The 17,147-nt window shown below is 25.2% G+C and overlaps 1 protein-coding gene across 1 annotated transcript; it reads right to left on the bottom strand.

Annotated features, from left to right (window-relative positions):
* Positions 1 to 5,354: 5,354 nt before the first annotated feature.
* LOC112593232 (dynein regulatory complex protein 8-like) lies at positions 5,355 to 16,775 on the bottom strand. The gene is made up of 4 exons (XM_025337589.1): positions 16,517 to 16,775; positions 14,696 to 14,819; positions 13,410 to 13,629; positions 5,355 to 5,490 (listed from the first exon to the last, which is right to left on the bottom strand). Exons 1-4 carry the CDS (start codon positions 16,773 to 16,775, stop codon positions 5,410 to 5,412), a joined length of 684 nt encoding a protein of 227 aa, XP_025193374.1. The 3' UTR covers positions 5,355 to 5,409.
* Positions 16,776 to 17,147: the final 372 nt, after the last annotated feature.

Genomic DNA, 17,147 nt, shown 5'->3' with positions numbered 1-17,147 from the left:
TGTTACTTTGTTTAAATTTTTATTTTTTATTTTTGCGAGTTTATACTTAATAATTCCCCCCTTTTTAATAAATAATATACATAATTAAAACTTTTTTCATGGTAGGAGGGTATAACAGTAATATTTAATCCTATATTACCATCACATATATATATATAATGATTTATGATAAATGCGTTACTTCTGTTGTTTTATTAAATTGTAATTCCTAGAATAATAATTAACCTTTCATATAAATTTTTTTAAATTCAGCTATAAACATTTGCTAATTTTTTATAATGCTAAATTTTATAGAAATACTAAATTTGTTTAAAATGTTATATATAAAAAAAGCCATGATGCGTTGAGCGCCTATTTTTTTTTAATATTATTTTAAATTTTAAAAAATTAATTACATGTTAATTTATAAATAAACAATCATATTACTTATACCTATATGCGTATACAAATTATTTGTCGGAAACATTAGTGAAATTGTTGTGTGTAGACTGCAGCAATCAAACTATACATCCTGAAGAATAAACCATTTATTCTTTAGTGGTCAATTATTGTATCACATATTCACATGATAGAGTATGGAAATAATCGAAATTTTCTAGAAATTATCAAATTGAGCGAATACAAAAATAATGCACGTACATAAACGTGTAAGTACTCATATATAAACTTTAAATACTCGTCTAAATGTTTAACCATTGGTGACATTCTATGGCTAATTTACATTAACGTACACACACAAATAAAATCAATATATTGATTGTTATAAGTAATACGTACAATTTTCTGACGAAGACGTTTTGATGATTTTTATCATCGATATGTGCATTGAATCTCTTCTAAAATGTAATAAGTAAGTCAGATAAATTATCTTAAATATCCAAAATAATTATCAATGAATATATTAACACATATTGAAGGTTAAATATATTCATTCAAACAAGTATATGATGAAAATATAAATTTAATATAATAAGATTTAAATACTCGTGTATATAATACTGCATGAATATTTTTTGTTCAAACTATATTGAAAGCAAAATTTTAATAAATTTCTATTAAATGTCTATACTACTTATTTAAAATGCATCATACATCATTTTTATTATTATTATTAAAATTGAATACGTTTTATATTTATTGAGTTGTTAAAATGTATTTTACGTCCCGTGTAATTATATTAAATACACTTGAATAAGTGTATGACTATATAATTCAATTTGTGATGTACAAAACATCAATGTCAACTTATTATCTACTACGTTATTATTATTATTATTATTCAAGTCAAGAAGAAATATAGGAATAGCAAATATCCACAAAAACTTTATTATTAAATATTAATTACCTAGCAGTTGTCTCGTTTGCACAACAGAAGTCACAGCAATACTAAAATAGTGGAATACTTAAATAGCCAAGTAAATAAGCATTAAATAACACCATCATCATGAATTTACTGACAAACACTGAAAGGCTTAGAAAATACTGCAGACGTTGCAAAAGTAATGTAATAAAAACAAAACAAACACAAAACAAAGGAATAAATTAACATTTATTTGAACACCAGGCTTCAGAAATATAGAAAAACTATATTACAAAAATAAAATAAAATGCGTACCAAGAAGCTAAAGCAGGACAACGAAACTAATAAACACATCACTTCTATAGAAAAACTAATACAGACATACAATTCATATTCAAAACAAAATGTAAGTTAAATGACAAATACAACCAAATGAATAAATCTAAGCTAAAGGAAATCAAAAACACAATACGTGAAACGCGAAATACTGAATATACAAAGAATTGGATACTTAAGAATAGCATACTGTCTAATTATGACAAAAAAAATAAAAAAAAAAAATTCACCGACATATTAAGCATGTGGAGAATAACCAGATGATCATATACATACTTGGAGAATATTTTGTGTATGTAAAAATATACACGAGTATGTATGGTATCTCAGAAAGAGTATGCACAACAATTACTAACGCTATGAGGCGTTGGGACTGAATCCAAAAAAATATTTTAATATTTTAATATTCTGAAATAAAAAACAAAAATGTAAATAAAAACTAATGGCCTATGAGAGCAAAATTTTTTTTAGTTCAATATAATATAGTTAGTGAGTATAATATATTATTATAATCATAGAAATATAAGAAAAAACTAGATAGCGGACGACACGATATTATTGAAATCAGTTGATATAATATACCCACAAGCAATATTTAAAATATTGCACGTATCATATTATATTGCTTATTTTTTATTTATATCTTATCAATCAAGATATACAGTAAACATTACGTTTTTGGCATATGACCATACGACTTCAACGTCCCATCGAAAATGTAATAGACAGTCAGCTGTCTAACTCTGTTTAATATTATACAATATAAGTGGTGCCTACAAGTAGATTAGAAAAATATAGCGTTCCCTCTAGTTAATATAATTTATTAAATAAACTCAAATAAATATATATGATAATAATAATAATAATAATGATGTGCGATTAAAAACGATGTTGTTCAACCATAACTTGGGTGTAAGATGTTCGATGATATTATACCTATTGTTCTTAGTTGTTAATTTTAAAAACGTTTTTATAATAATATTAAAAGTCGGTTTAGTTGAATATTTATTTTATTTTTTTTTTTAATTGTATACAAATTATTTATATTTTACAATTATATTATTTTTAGTCGAATACCAATGTAGAGCGTTCCACTGCTCCTATTAGAACAATTATCTAAGGGTTAACATAAAATACGTAATACCTCGATATAAGTCGTGTAATATATCAAAATAATTAAGTAATGTCCAATGGTAAGACTTATTATAAGGTTTTTTTTTTTTTTTTTTTTTTAAATATTTATTTATCATTTGACTTATTTTGTGAATTACTATATTACTCCCACTCCAATAATGCGCATTATATTGACATAATTTAAGACGAATTAATGAACTACTCGAATGTTATGAATAATTTGTTAGATTCGTGTATGCATCAATAGGAATGCTAAAAAAAACTTTTATTGATTTCGGCTTACAAATAGTTTACCGACCGAATAAAATTTAATTTCATGTCGTCAATGTGATTATATTAATATTCGATACTCTTGCCCATCGAATTGAACAAAAACTATATAGCCCCGCGCCGCCGGTCTGTGTATTTTATATTTTATTTGTTTAACGTCCGAAATGGTTGATTTTTTTTTTCACCCAAATAATATTGAAAACCACACGACGTATTAATAAATGATCGGATGGGCGGTAGTGGTTCACATAATATATTATACACAATGATATGCGTTTTACACGAGTACAAATATTAATTCGTTTCGGGCGAGCAGTATTTCGGTCGTTATAACGTTTCGCTCGACGCTACGCGTATACAAGAGAACGCGCTAATTTATAACGCAGTCGCCCTGTGGAACGGGTGTGCACGGGAGGACGAAAAGGAATTAATTATAAAAATCTCGTCAAATATTTCAGGATTAGTTTTACTTATGCTGTCATCTATTTCTCTTTGTAGACATTTTCTTAAAGACCATCAAGCCGATTACCTTCGCCACCCACCTACTGCTCAACGGTGTTTTTCACCCCCATGGCTTGTGTGCAGCATCAACATAGTCATTATAATTTTAATACATACCTACATAAATTATTATAGATAGATATTCATAATTGTAAGTTGAACTAACCTAATTGGTACAGTTGTTCTTGTGCACACTTAATGTAAACATTTCATTAGACTTTTCATGTTTAAAAATTCTCAGTTGAACATACACGTAAATAGCTTGATATATGGAGGACAAGTTTCATTTTTTCCAAAAGATTAACTCACGTTAACCAAAAAAAAAAAAAAAAAAAACAATAACAATATAATATTTTATATTTTCTAATTTTTCTCAAACTATTATCAACTGCTTACAATCAAAAAACGCCATCGATTAGCACGCTGTTATTAGCAGTTGTAATGACGTCCATTAACTAACGTCACACATTTTCCCTTTGTACGCAACATCTTTTCTACAGCCTTAACCTACACGTTTGTTGCGTTATTTTGAAGCAACTAAACAATAATAATAATAATATTATTCTATAGATTTTTTTATTTTTTTCTTTGATATTTAACACTATTTAACGCGGCCAACTATAATGATATTATGACATAATGAATATATTTTATCTTATGTCGATGTTCATTTTGAGCAGTTTAAGCTTCACTGATTGTTAAAAATATTTGTACGAAGTTAAAGCGTGATCAATCTTTGGTAGCCTCGTTAAAACTATCTTTCCGTTGGCTGTCAGTGATTAATTATTATGTGAACGAAGAAACCAATCTCCGATTTTTAACTAATACGATACCTTTATTATGAGGCCCCGTCAACGTCACTCACGAAAAGTGTTCCCCCTAAACAAGCGTTCATTCTAGTATTGAAACTACGCCTTACGCGTTTAATTTTTACGTGTAAATATTCTAATTGTAGATGCTTGTGGGACGTCGATGCAAGTCGATCATAAAAAAATATTTTTTCAATGATTGTAGATAATAAATTGCTTCATAGACACAAAATACAGAACCAGAAATTAATATAATATATATATATATATATATATATATATATATATTTATATTTCATTTGTTATAATGAATTTTTTTGTTAATTTAATTACAATTTTAACTCGTAATTAAGCCAAATAAAATACCTATTTGATTAATACAGTTACTTTAACAATAGAAAAAAGGTTTTTCTAGTTGTATACATATAAGAGAAACATTAAATATATATAAATGGTGTCATTACAAATATTAATTAAAAATATCTATTATTTATTATATTAAAGATTAACTTTAGGGAAAGTAAAAAAAAAAAAAAAAAAAAAAAAAAAATGAGAAAAATTTCACTATTTATTTATTAAAAACATTAGTGAAAAATATTTATTATTTAACATTATTATTATTCATAGATAAAATAAACACACTATTGGTATACTGTGCAATCTATATAAACAACACAACTTGTATAATATAATCGACTTTAAACAACTAAAAGTTTAATGGAAACAACTGCTAATTACTACACATTTTGAGAATTGAATTGGTTATCACTTATCAAATTGTGATATCTATTGATATTCATTATGATCTAGTTATAAATTATAGTGTTTTAAGTGTTTTTAATCATCGTATAAAACCAATAAAATGTGCCAATTATAAATATATTATTTAAAAAATTATATTATAGGTATTTTTTTATTGAAGAATCAAATGTTTAAAATAATAATCATATTATACTAATAAATAAAACTAAGAATTATACCTATCTTTCAAAAAAGTTGAAATATGTATGAATTTTGATTAAAAATGATTGCATTAACTATTAATTTTAATATTATAAACTATTTTCTGTTCGATATTTTTGAGTTAGCGGTAGTAACAGTTACAGTACTACCATACTGTTCTGTATCCCATTTTGTCACCTGAAAAAAAGACAAAGTATAAAATCAAATAAAAATCTCTATTATTAAGATTTAAAGTAGTATTTATTTTATATTTATTTTTACGTTAGTGGAAGTTCAAAAAATAAAAAGTGTTATTTATATAACAGTTATAACACAATGTTATTGTCATACAGCAGAATGACATAACGGTAGGAAATGTGTGACACGTGAATCACTCAGTTATATGGGACACACGTGGTATCACAATTTTAAATTTTGAACAAAGTTATACATTTATTGATTTTACAATCATGTGTGTTTTATTTTTGTTTTGTTTTTGTATCTATCATCAGATTTTGGAATATTAAAAATACTTAAACATCTTCAACTTCAATATTTCTTTTAGTAGGAAAGTAAATCTAATTAATACTTAAGTAGGTCAAAAGTAAAATTATCTGTATTTTACTTAATTATTTGGGGGGGGAATGAAGAACAATCAGGAATTTTTACGTATAACTATAGTTTTTGACTAATTTTTTTATTTTAATATAATTCAAAAAATAATAACCGTATAAAGATAATTTACATTTTTACTTAATATTAACATTAGTATTTTTTAAACATGATCTTTGAATCTTTTTAAGCTATTTATAGAAAATTGATGTTTTCAAGTTACTATGAAACTTGCATATCTATTAACAGTATATTACATATAAAAATCATATTTAAAAAATACTTATATTAATTTTAACTTTTAAGCCGGTCTTATTTATATTATGAGCCTATTTTAATTTTTCTATGTAAATGAGTTATTGACTCAAATGTTAATAACAATAAAATAAAATGGTATACAATATAAATATATATATACTTTTATAATAAATAAAATGTATACCGTGTTTTATGAGTACGGTAAATTGAGAAGAAATAAAGTTTATGTACATTAGAAAAAAAACTATACGTAATGCTAAGTGCAAAAAAAAAAAAGAACAATGCATCGTATTTCACAGTGGATTTTCATGTAGCTAAAGGTCATATATTACTCGGATTTCAAATAAAACTCCACTTACAATTACTCAGCTAACTGATATTTTTATTTTTAGTACATTTTATCACTTGATACCACATGAGGCAAGTATTCATTAATGTTCAATTATTTTACTAGATTTTCAGAAAAAAAAATGCTTATCTTAATAAAATATGTTCATAGAGATTCATCTTATCATATTAATAGTATTATTAAATTGTTTATTAATATATTTAATGTATTTAATTAATCAATCTAAATGCTGGTTGTCGCTAATCAATAAATTGATCCACCATTTTAATCAAATAAAAAAAAAAGAAAAGAAAAAAGAAAAATGATTACAGAAGATATCAATTTAATTGAAAATACATAAAAAATCCCAAGACTTCAAAAGTAATGATGTTAAATAAAATTTTTACATGATCTAAATCATAATTCTTATACAATGTAGCTCTCATTGAATCATTTCAAAGCATTAATTTCAATAATTATAAATTCTTCATATTATTATAAGCTTTGAATGACCAACTTGCGGTTCGCTTTTTTTTGAATCAAAATGTATTTATTAAAATTACTATAAATTTTAATTTTTTATATATAATATATTTATATAAAATGCATCTATAGAAATTTTGGGTCTTGGTGTCATTGTATTTATTCATATAGCCTGCAAACCTATTCATATTGGCCACACCTGCTTTAAACTGTCAAATCGTTCGTATTTGTTTCAAAAACAAATAAATAATATTGTTATAAAATCGGTGTATAATGACAACACAATAAATACGTGTTTTAAATTTTATTAGCGTTTACATCCTCATTATGTTTCTTATTCGTTCACCCTTCCAACTAGCTAAACCTTGATAGTTATTTTATACTACTCTTTTCTAAGATTAAAGAATAAATGTTTTTTTTTTTTTTTTTAATTGTGTCTAATGTTTTCATGTGACTCATAAAAACTACAGATAAATAGGGAAGGCATTAATTTTGTACGTATAATATAACATTAAAACTTGTATTTCTAAACCAAAAAATACTTGACAACTTACAATAGATTTTATTTATACACAAATTATCTAGTAAAGGTATAAATCTACAAGTAATTTATTTATTTAGTTTCGGCGTAAAATAAAATATGTACAATAACGTAACAGCACATCATCAATCTATTTTTGTGTTAAATTAATTACGTCATATTTAATGATGAAATAAATATTTTTTTATGTTTTATACATCAGATATCATTAAAATAGTGGGCTATAAATAAACAATTTAATTTTTGTATTTATATTTTAATGATAAATTAAATAAGGTATTCATTAATTTTCGTTTTATTTATTTATTTTTTTTTAATTTTGTCTTTACTTTATATTTTGGATAAACATAATACATATTGAATTAAGATGACTCCCGAAAAATTCCTGATAAAATAGCCTTTTAAAATATTGGTTATTGATCTTTTCTATGCATCATGCTATAGAACATAACATCAATTTACGCTTAGATATTATTCTATATTTAGAATATAATAATTACGAATTTTGATTAAAAAAAATATATATAAATAATATAAGGGACGATATCGAATCTTACTAAAATAATAAAATAATATAATATTGTATAGCTTATTAATAAAATATCATAACTGTTTATAGTTATATACATTTTCAAATAAATATATTTGTTCTTTATTAAATAAATCGATTAAAATAAATATAAATAAAAAAAAAACTTTGTTCTTATGGCTTGAACTAAAATTTTTTAGCTTCATAATCAACTCTTATATTTACTATTTATATGTTAATTTTACTGATTTTTCAATATTAGATTAACAATGTTTAATAATAATGTCCATTTACACATAATAATAATATATGATTGAACGCAAATATACGAATTACCGAAATAAACATATACATTTATGTTTATATATACGTGCAGGTTGCTTTAATAAATATTTATCAACATTTTTGGGAGAACGGTATTATCAGGAAATAAGACAGAGGTTGTAATTTATTCAAATATTATAATAACTGGTAATTACAATAATAGTATGCAAATTTTCATTTCCTTGTTAAATTATTGAAACGTTTTACGATTTATAATTGAAAAAAAAAAATAATAGTTTATCTATTAAATTTGGTCTTTTGCTTGATTAAACAAAAGCTAAAAATTTAAAACTTTCTTATAATTTAAATATATTGTTTTAAGTTAACCCGGGTCAATTTTTCTTATCTTCCAAGAAGTTAAAATTATATGTATTATAAATACAATTATCATAAAAAAAAACCAGATACATCATTATAACATGAAAAACAATAAATATATTATATAATGTATTTTTACATGCTATTTCACGGTAAAATTGTATTTATAATTTATCTGATAAGTTAAATAAATGCAAACGTGTATCTATTATCTATTCATGGAAAAAATAATGAGAATTTTAAATTTTTACAATTATTCAATTTTATGTTAAATTGCAAAAGCACAATAAGATTATTTTTTTTACTGATTAGAATAAAATAAAAATAAATATATTTCACTATAGAGTATAGTTGCACTAATCGATTGTATTTTATCGAATAGAAACAAATAATTATTAATGACTATATCATTGTTATTGAAGTGTTTTATGAGGAAAAACCATATAATTGAACATTAGGAAAAATAATTTTGTATCCGGTGTTTCTTAATTGTGGACAAAGTGACAAAAACCATGGGAATTGCGGACAACATCTAAAAAGGTAACATACAAATTTCGGAAATAAATATAACATACTATAATTGCGGACAATTTTCCAATTATTATTTTTGATATAACAACCGTGGACGCTGGGAAATTAATGTTTGATATTGGCGATATTGAGACAGCTATCAAAAAATATGTTTGATCAGTTTAACCACAACCTTACTCGTGCTTACTTAATATCTTTCGTCTATTTTCTGTATAAAAATGTATAGTGAAAAACTTAATTTTCTTCTATTTCACAAACCGTAAATGCTTGTGAAAGTGTTCGTGCTAACCTTAATGGAATGTTTTACCGCAGTCACCCTATCATATACCAATTAATCGACACCTTAAATGAAGTACAGATTGGTAGCTATACGAAAATGAATTGTATCTACTGTTGTACGAAATTTAAAACGAAAAAAAAAAATTGTCAAAAAGAGACATTTATCGGCAAACAAATGTTGCAATATTCAAGTGGTGAAATCAGTAGAGTATCATTTATACAGACTGTTTCAAAAAAAAAGTTGTCTAAATCCTGAAAAAGTGGTAAACTTACATGATTTTTATTAAAAAAAAATCTGTATGCAATTAATATTATGACAATGAAATTCGTATTCAGAATTGTTATGTTATAATATTGACCTGAGTAATTTGTCCACAACTACTGACTAGTATGTGTCCTTTGTATCGGTATACTGCATAATTATTAATATACGTGTTCAAATTCAAGTCTAGAATCGGACCCAAAATATTTAGTAATTAAACAATTCTCAGTTTGTTTTACATTAGCACACACCATGATAAGGTTAAAAAAATATTAACATTTCTACAATGTATTTGATTCTGTAGTATTCTACTAAATATCGTTATAGTAAACTATTGTTGTTCAAAACTACAGAATAGTATCCTTAATCCGTATAAACTGTACAATATTTTATTTAATTCTCAGAATAATAATTCAAAAACTATGTATTCGTTTAATTTTAATAATTTATAGAAATCAATATATTTTTACTTAAATCAGCTGACTATAAATTCATAACAATGATCAAATTTTTATGTATCCACGTGACATGTTCTAAATAAAGGAAATAATCAAAACATATTGATAAGCATAGTAGAACAATAGAATAAAATATTACAACTATAAATATACATACTAGATATTAGTACGGCGAGACGTTTATACGACGTAAACATGCTTAAAAAGACGCAACACATTCATGAATAATAAGTTAATAATTGTTTCGTGTTGGTTATAATTAAAGACCGGATTTTGCATATAACGCATGTTCATATTTTTATAAGCAATTACATGCAGTAAATGGGTTTTCATTAATCATACTTAAATAAATAATATTACAAATTTTTATTTTGCATATTTTTGCATATTTTGGGTTCAAGTACATATTTTATATAAAAACGCATGTTTTTGCAAAATACATATACACTAGGTATAAATTTAATTTTATAATTGTATGTACAATTATTATATATACATTTTTCCACAATACAAAAATTGAAAATATTTTTAAAAATATAATATTTCGTTTTCGTATTAGTTGGTAGGTAGGTAGATATTCACTATTCATTGCATACTGGTTTTCCTATCGTATATTTTTATCTTATCGATTTTGTCTAACATTATCGACTTATCGTCAATACTACAGAACACAAACTAATAGACTGACGACTGTAGTTCGAAGCGTACATTCGGCAATAATCAACGACCAACATATTATAAAAACATGTACATTTTGTATAACATTGTATAACATTGTTTGATTTTGTTATTTTATAATGCCTAAGTGTCCAAGTTCAAAATGACCATCACTTAGAAAATGAATTGAACGTATAACAAACCAGGCGAGGTTTTAAAAATCTTAAATAATAATTCAGTTTTTTGTCAATATTGTAATAAAGTAATTATTGTAGTAAAAAAAAAAATTCAAATTGATTAGCACGTTAAGTCATTTTCACACGAAAAATATTCGAAAACTCCCACTTCTAAACAAACATTTGTTAATCAACAGTCAACATTAGATGAAAATCAATCAGTATTTTTTTAAGACCTTGTTCAGCTTTGATTGCTTCTAACATATCACTGCATAAATTACAAAATACCAATTTCACATATTTTTTGAAAAAATATACTTATCTACATATATATGATGAAAGTACTTAGGAAGAATTATGTAATCAAATGTTACACAGACGTTTAAAAAAAAAAAAAAAATACGAGAAAATATAGAAAGTTCATTCATATATTTTTGTATCGATGAAACTATTGACCCACGAGGCAAATATATTGCAAGCTTTATTGCTGGAAAATTAAATTTTAATTCACCATCAAAATCGTATCTTTTAGCATCTAAAGTTCTTGAAAAAACAAATAATAATACCATAGCAAAATTTATAAATGATTGTCTTAGAGTGTTATGGCCAAGGGATGTAACGACGAAAAAGTTTTATTAATGTTATCTGATGCAGCCCCATATATGGTTAAGGCTGCTAACAATTTAAAACTATTTTATTCAAATCTTATTCACGTGACTTGTGCTGCTTATGGGATTCATCAGATCGCAGAAAAAATTATGGATATTTTTCATGAAATAAACGATTTAATTAACAACGGAAAGAAGATATTTATGAAAGCTCCTAATAGAATTTAATTATATCATGAAATGTTACCTAATACACCATTACCACCTCAACCTATAATAACACGATGGGGAGCTTGGTTACAATCGGCAATATTTTATGCAGATAATTTCGAACCTTTTAAAAATGTTATTCAAAACCTACAAGAAGATAGTGTCAAAAGCATTAAAAACTGTAAACAAATTCTAACTAAATCAAATATAATTAACGATTTAACTTATATTAAAACAAATTTTTCGATTATTGTTGAAAGCATTAAAAAGCTTGAAACTTCAGATTTGTTACTCGTAGATGCCTTATACATTTTTGAACAAGTTACGAATTCTATTATTAATCTTTCTAAAAATAAAAATAGCGTAGGTTATTGATAAAAAAAAAAAATGTTCCGAAATTATTAATAAAAATAAAGGCTTGCTAATTTTAAAAGAAGTTGGTAAAATACACCAAGGTGAGACTGTTATAGACTTGAAGAGTTCCGCTATCAAACATTTTTCCCCGGAAATGTTGTTGAGTTTTAAATATGCGCCCATAATAAGCGTTGATGTAGAACGAAGTTTTTCTGCATACAAACATATTCTCACAAACCGCCGTCATAATTTAACCGAGTTCAATATGGAATATATTATTGTTACTTATTATTTTTCTAATATCGAATAAATTGTATATTTTTTTTTCATTTTAATTCATTTTTATCATCATTATATAATATAATATTGTAGTTTATTTATTTTTTCATAATTTATATTTTGATCTTATAACTTTATAATAAATAAATAGCTGTATAATCAAAAATTATTCTGCATGTTTTGCATTTTTTACTTGCATATTTTGACTTTTTTGAATGCATTTACAATTAAAAATGCAAATAAATCCGGTCTCTAGTTATAATTATTGTTAAGAAATCAAACTTTTGCCGTAAACCGAAGAGATCTTAACTTCAACTGTAAAATATCGTAATTATTCTTTCATTAATTAAAAAAAAAAGTATATAAATGTAAACAGTATTGTACTGTCAAAGTTATTCTAATTGTATGATTAATTCTTAATTTCTGGTCTTTTGAGTTCTTTTTACGTGAAACCATTTTTTTTTTTTTTTTTTTACATGATATCTTAAGTGGGTTTACGTTAACTATCAATAAGGTACTAAAGCAGAATCACTTTTAAAATACTTTGAATTATTTTTCAAATTTAAAATAATAAATATAATATAATTAAGTCGTATTATGAAAACGTTAAAACCAAAAAAACTATATTATTATGTTATGGCTTCGAAAAAGTCATATACTAATAAACAATGTTGTGAGTACTTCAAAATATAATTTAAAATACGATTTTTCGTTTTAATTTTCTTACAGTAAAATAAATTTTGGCCTACTATATTGTTATACAATATATTATATTATATTTCATGGTAGTACGGTAGTAGTGAGTACGCGAGTATCTAGCGTATTATTACATGCATATTGCATACGTACATTTAGTCAAGTCATAACGGCGGGAAACATAACAAGTGAGACTGTGCAGAGGCAAACTTACCAAGATTTTATTGATGTAGAGTTCGTACGGTATGACCATGCCACCGGTGGCCGTTTCTACGGCAGCAGCGGACATCATTTCCTCTAGTTCTTCGTCTTCGAACGGTTCTCCGTCATGTCGAAGCGCCGATTCCATGCACTCGCGGCTTATGGTGCCGGTCCGTTCAGGATCCAATGCACGAAACGCGCTAAGTAATTCGGATGCCGACGCCGGCTGATACCTGGTGTAAGACAATGTCACAATGACGTGTATTCACGATAGATAAATAACGTCGAAGTACGGTTTGAAGTGGTATGTATACCAGAGACCTAGTATGTTTTGGTTTTCCTTTTTTTTTTTTTTTTTTTTATGTTTTGATTTTCAAATATTTTTTCTTATTCTAGTTTTGGATTTGATTTTTTTTTTAAATACTCTAAATCAATAGTTGAATGCCGGACTTCTGCGGGAGAGAAAAAAAACATATTTTTACGGAGGAAGATATTTTGATTGATCGTGCCGGTGTCATTTGAGCGCGGTGTTCCTTTGTGTCCCAAAGATAATGATAGATCATTTTTAATGTCACAATCTGTTATTTAAGATACATTTCGTTTTTCATATGTTTTTATAAAAAATACAAACTGAGTTTTTTTTCTTTTTTAGGACGAGTATCAATATCAATCAAATAAAAGAACAATAATTTTACTAGATATACATTTGTAGAAGTCTGACAGTTACTAACATATATTTTAAAAACATCAATTTATTTGATCCAATACTGATTGTCTAGAGTGTCTAGACCAACAAGAAATTAAATCAAACACTAAAACTAAATTCATTTGGAAGTACTATATTATTATATAAATACATTTAAGTTTTCTGTAAATGTAATTAAAATTAAAATAAATTATACGTAAAAAGACCAAAACCAGACAAATAAACGAAAACAATTTTTTTTCAGCTTGAAAATAAAAAACATCAATTATTCCACATTCTAGTATAGGTACCGAATTAAAGTTGCAGAATCTTGAAAAAAAAAAAATTATATCAAGCAATATAATTCAACGAATTATATTGACTAGTCATTTTTCGGTATTTTTCGATTTAAATATCCCAATAGATACTTCCCAACGGCAATCTCTTTTTATTCTATTCTATTCTAAGTGTTACCTAATCCTCAAATAATGCTTAAATATCATTCTAAATTATTAAATTGAATTTCAAACATTAAAAATATTAAAATAAATTTGTGTATTTTTGTATTATATTGCATGCACGTAAAATATTAATAGGTAACGAATCTGTCTTACTTGTATTCGCTAATGGCATTTTCAACATACGGTAAAAATTCAGCCAAATGTACGGTACCAGTTGCTTCGTGATCTTCAACGTTAACCGCAAGTTCCCTCAGATCGGCCTGTGACGGTACGTAACCTATAATTATTTTTATAAATACCATAATATTTTTGAATCTATTGAACATTTTATTAAACCAATAAAATTATGTATTATCGTTGATTTTACGTAGCATAATAATTATTATTTATTTATTATTTCTTACACAGTTCCTACGAAATTTTTCTCACACAGCGATTAATCGCTAAAATATAATATAAAGTAGTTATAGTTATGAATATAAATGTTAATAGGTATTTTGTATAATAAATAGTTTTTATTTTTTATAGTTTATAGTATTATATTACCCTATAGTCCAATCAGCGTCCCAAATTCGTATCAATGACTGCGCATACATTTTATGGTATAGATTACTTAGACCAATATTAAATCTATATCATCCATAGTTTACATTCTACATACGTGTAGAATGAACCATAAGTCTTACATCAGTCAATAAAAGTTAAGGGTTTAACGTGTATACTAAGAGCTTAACATTGTTATTTCTGTAAGTCCTTATAAATTGTCTCAATTTCAAACTTTTAACTAAACATGTCAGCCAACAATATTTATGAAAAGTATCTGAATTAACTATAACATGTATTAACCTAAAATTAATATGAATAATTTGTTTATTATATTAATATCGATTTATTATTAGTATATATTTTTCTATGCTTCTATATTTTCAAATATTATTTAATACCTTTCATTATAAACAATGAAATATTTAAATACACAACAACAATTTTGACAAAATAGTATAGGATAATAATATTATACGCTTGAGTAAGTAATTATTTGTTGTTAATCTTAAATTTTGAGCAAATTCAGATAAATTGTTCTACTAGCAATTTGAAAATATTGAAAATAAATAAGCACAATATGTTTGAGCTTTTAAATTTAAAATTTGATAAAACCAAGAGAAGTGTGTCAAATGTTATCAAACTATTCTTACATCATCTAAAGTGCTCAGTTTTTTCTTTTTTTAAATAGAAAGAAAAAAATCAACAAAAAACAGCAAAAAATACGGAAATATTTAAACACCTCAGTTTTTAACATCGTCAATTTTTTTTTTTTTTTTTTATTGTTAGTCAAGAAGAAATAAACGCAGTTCCTTGACATTTTGATACGAATTCTTTTAATTAAAATTTTTTACATATATTATAATTTTAAAAATTGGTACTTTTAATTTAATTATTATATACAATTAAAATTGTTCATTTTTTAATTTTTTTTTTCTTTAAATTTTGTTGATTTTATTTTAGTACAAATATATTATGTTAAAAATATTTTTTGTACTTTTTTTATTATTTTAATTGTTTATCAATACTGATTTCTTTAAATCTGCATTGGTTTTTTACTTTATAAAAATTAAATTGAACAACACCTAAACTAACTATCAAATATACCTACAAATTAAATTTTTATAAATTGAAATCCTTAATAAAATATTCTTCTTCGAAATTTAAAATAAAAAATTAACATTATTATTTTTTTAAATAAAAACAACTTAAAAATGTAACAATAGAAAATATAATATAAATACATTTGTTATATACACCTATAGTTAATGTGAAAAAAATGTTTATTGTCAAATAACTACCGTGTAAACTATGTACAGTATTTTTTACTATTTTATCAGAAATATCTATATCTATATCTTTCTTTCTCTCACTGTCTCTTTCTATCTCTGGAATCTTTCAATCGAATTCTAGTATATAATATGTATCTACCTAAGTAACGGAGCACTGTTCCCAGTTCGCGTACGTCAATGGTCCTATTGCCACTATGGTCGAATATGTCAAAAGCATCAGCTATGGCTGCAGCTGTGCAAGTTGACGTCGATGACGACAATGCTACGGTGGCCGCTTGTGAACTTACTCCTGCAGCGATGGAGGTGTTCGGTTGTACCGACGAAGACGTTACAACCGAAGTGGTCGTCGTCGCATTCGAAGTCGTGATTGTAAACGTCGTTACCGTTGTGTCAGTCATATTTTACTGTCGTATACGAACAACTACAACATATTCCGACCATTCTGAACATGACAGGTGTGTGCTACGACGACCTAGTTACTGATTTATCGATTAAACACCACGAAACTCTGTCGCAATCGAATCCATTTGTTCAAAATGAAGGTTCGAGTGCGTGCCACCAACAAATAAGAAACTATGTATTTTTCCATGAAAAAAAAAAATAAAAATAAATATTAGATACATCGGTGCACATTTGTACATGACATGTACAATCGATAGCTGATTTTGGTCGATATGGTTGCCGGTTATTTTAAAAATATACTTGAGCGACAAGACATCTTATACTTACTATAAGATCGTAAATTGTACAACTATGTTTTATATTTTTAA

Source organism: Melanaphis sacchari, unplaced genomic scaffold (assembly GCF_002803265.2).
Source record: "Melanaphis sacchari strain LSU unplaced genomic scaffold, SCAv2.0 Contig1_pilon_pilon, whole genome shotgun sequence".
Classification (NCBI taxonomy): Eukaryota; Metazoa; Arthropoda; class Insecta; order Hemiptera; family Aphididae; genus Melanaphis; species Melanaphis sacchari.
This window is presented reverse-complemented; position numbering and strand designations above follow the sequence as displayed.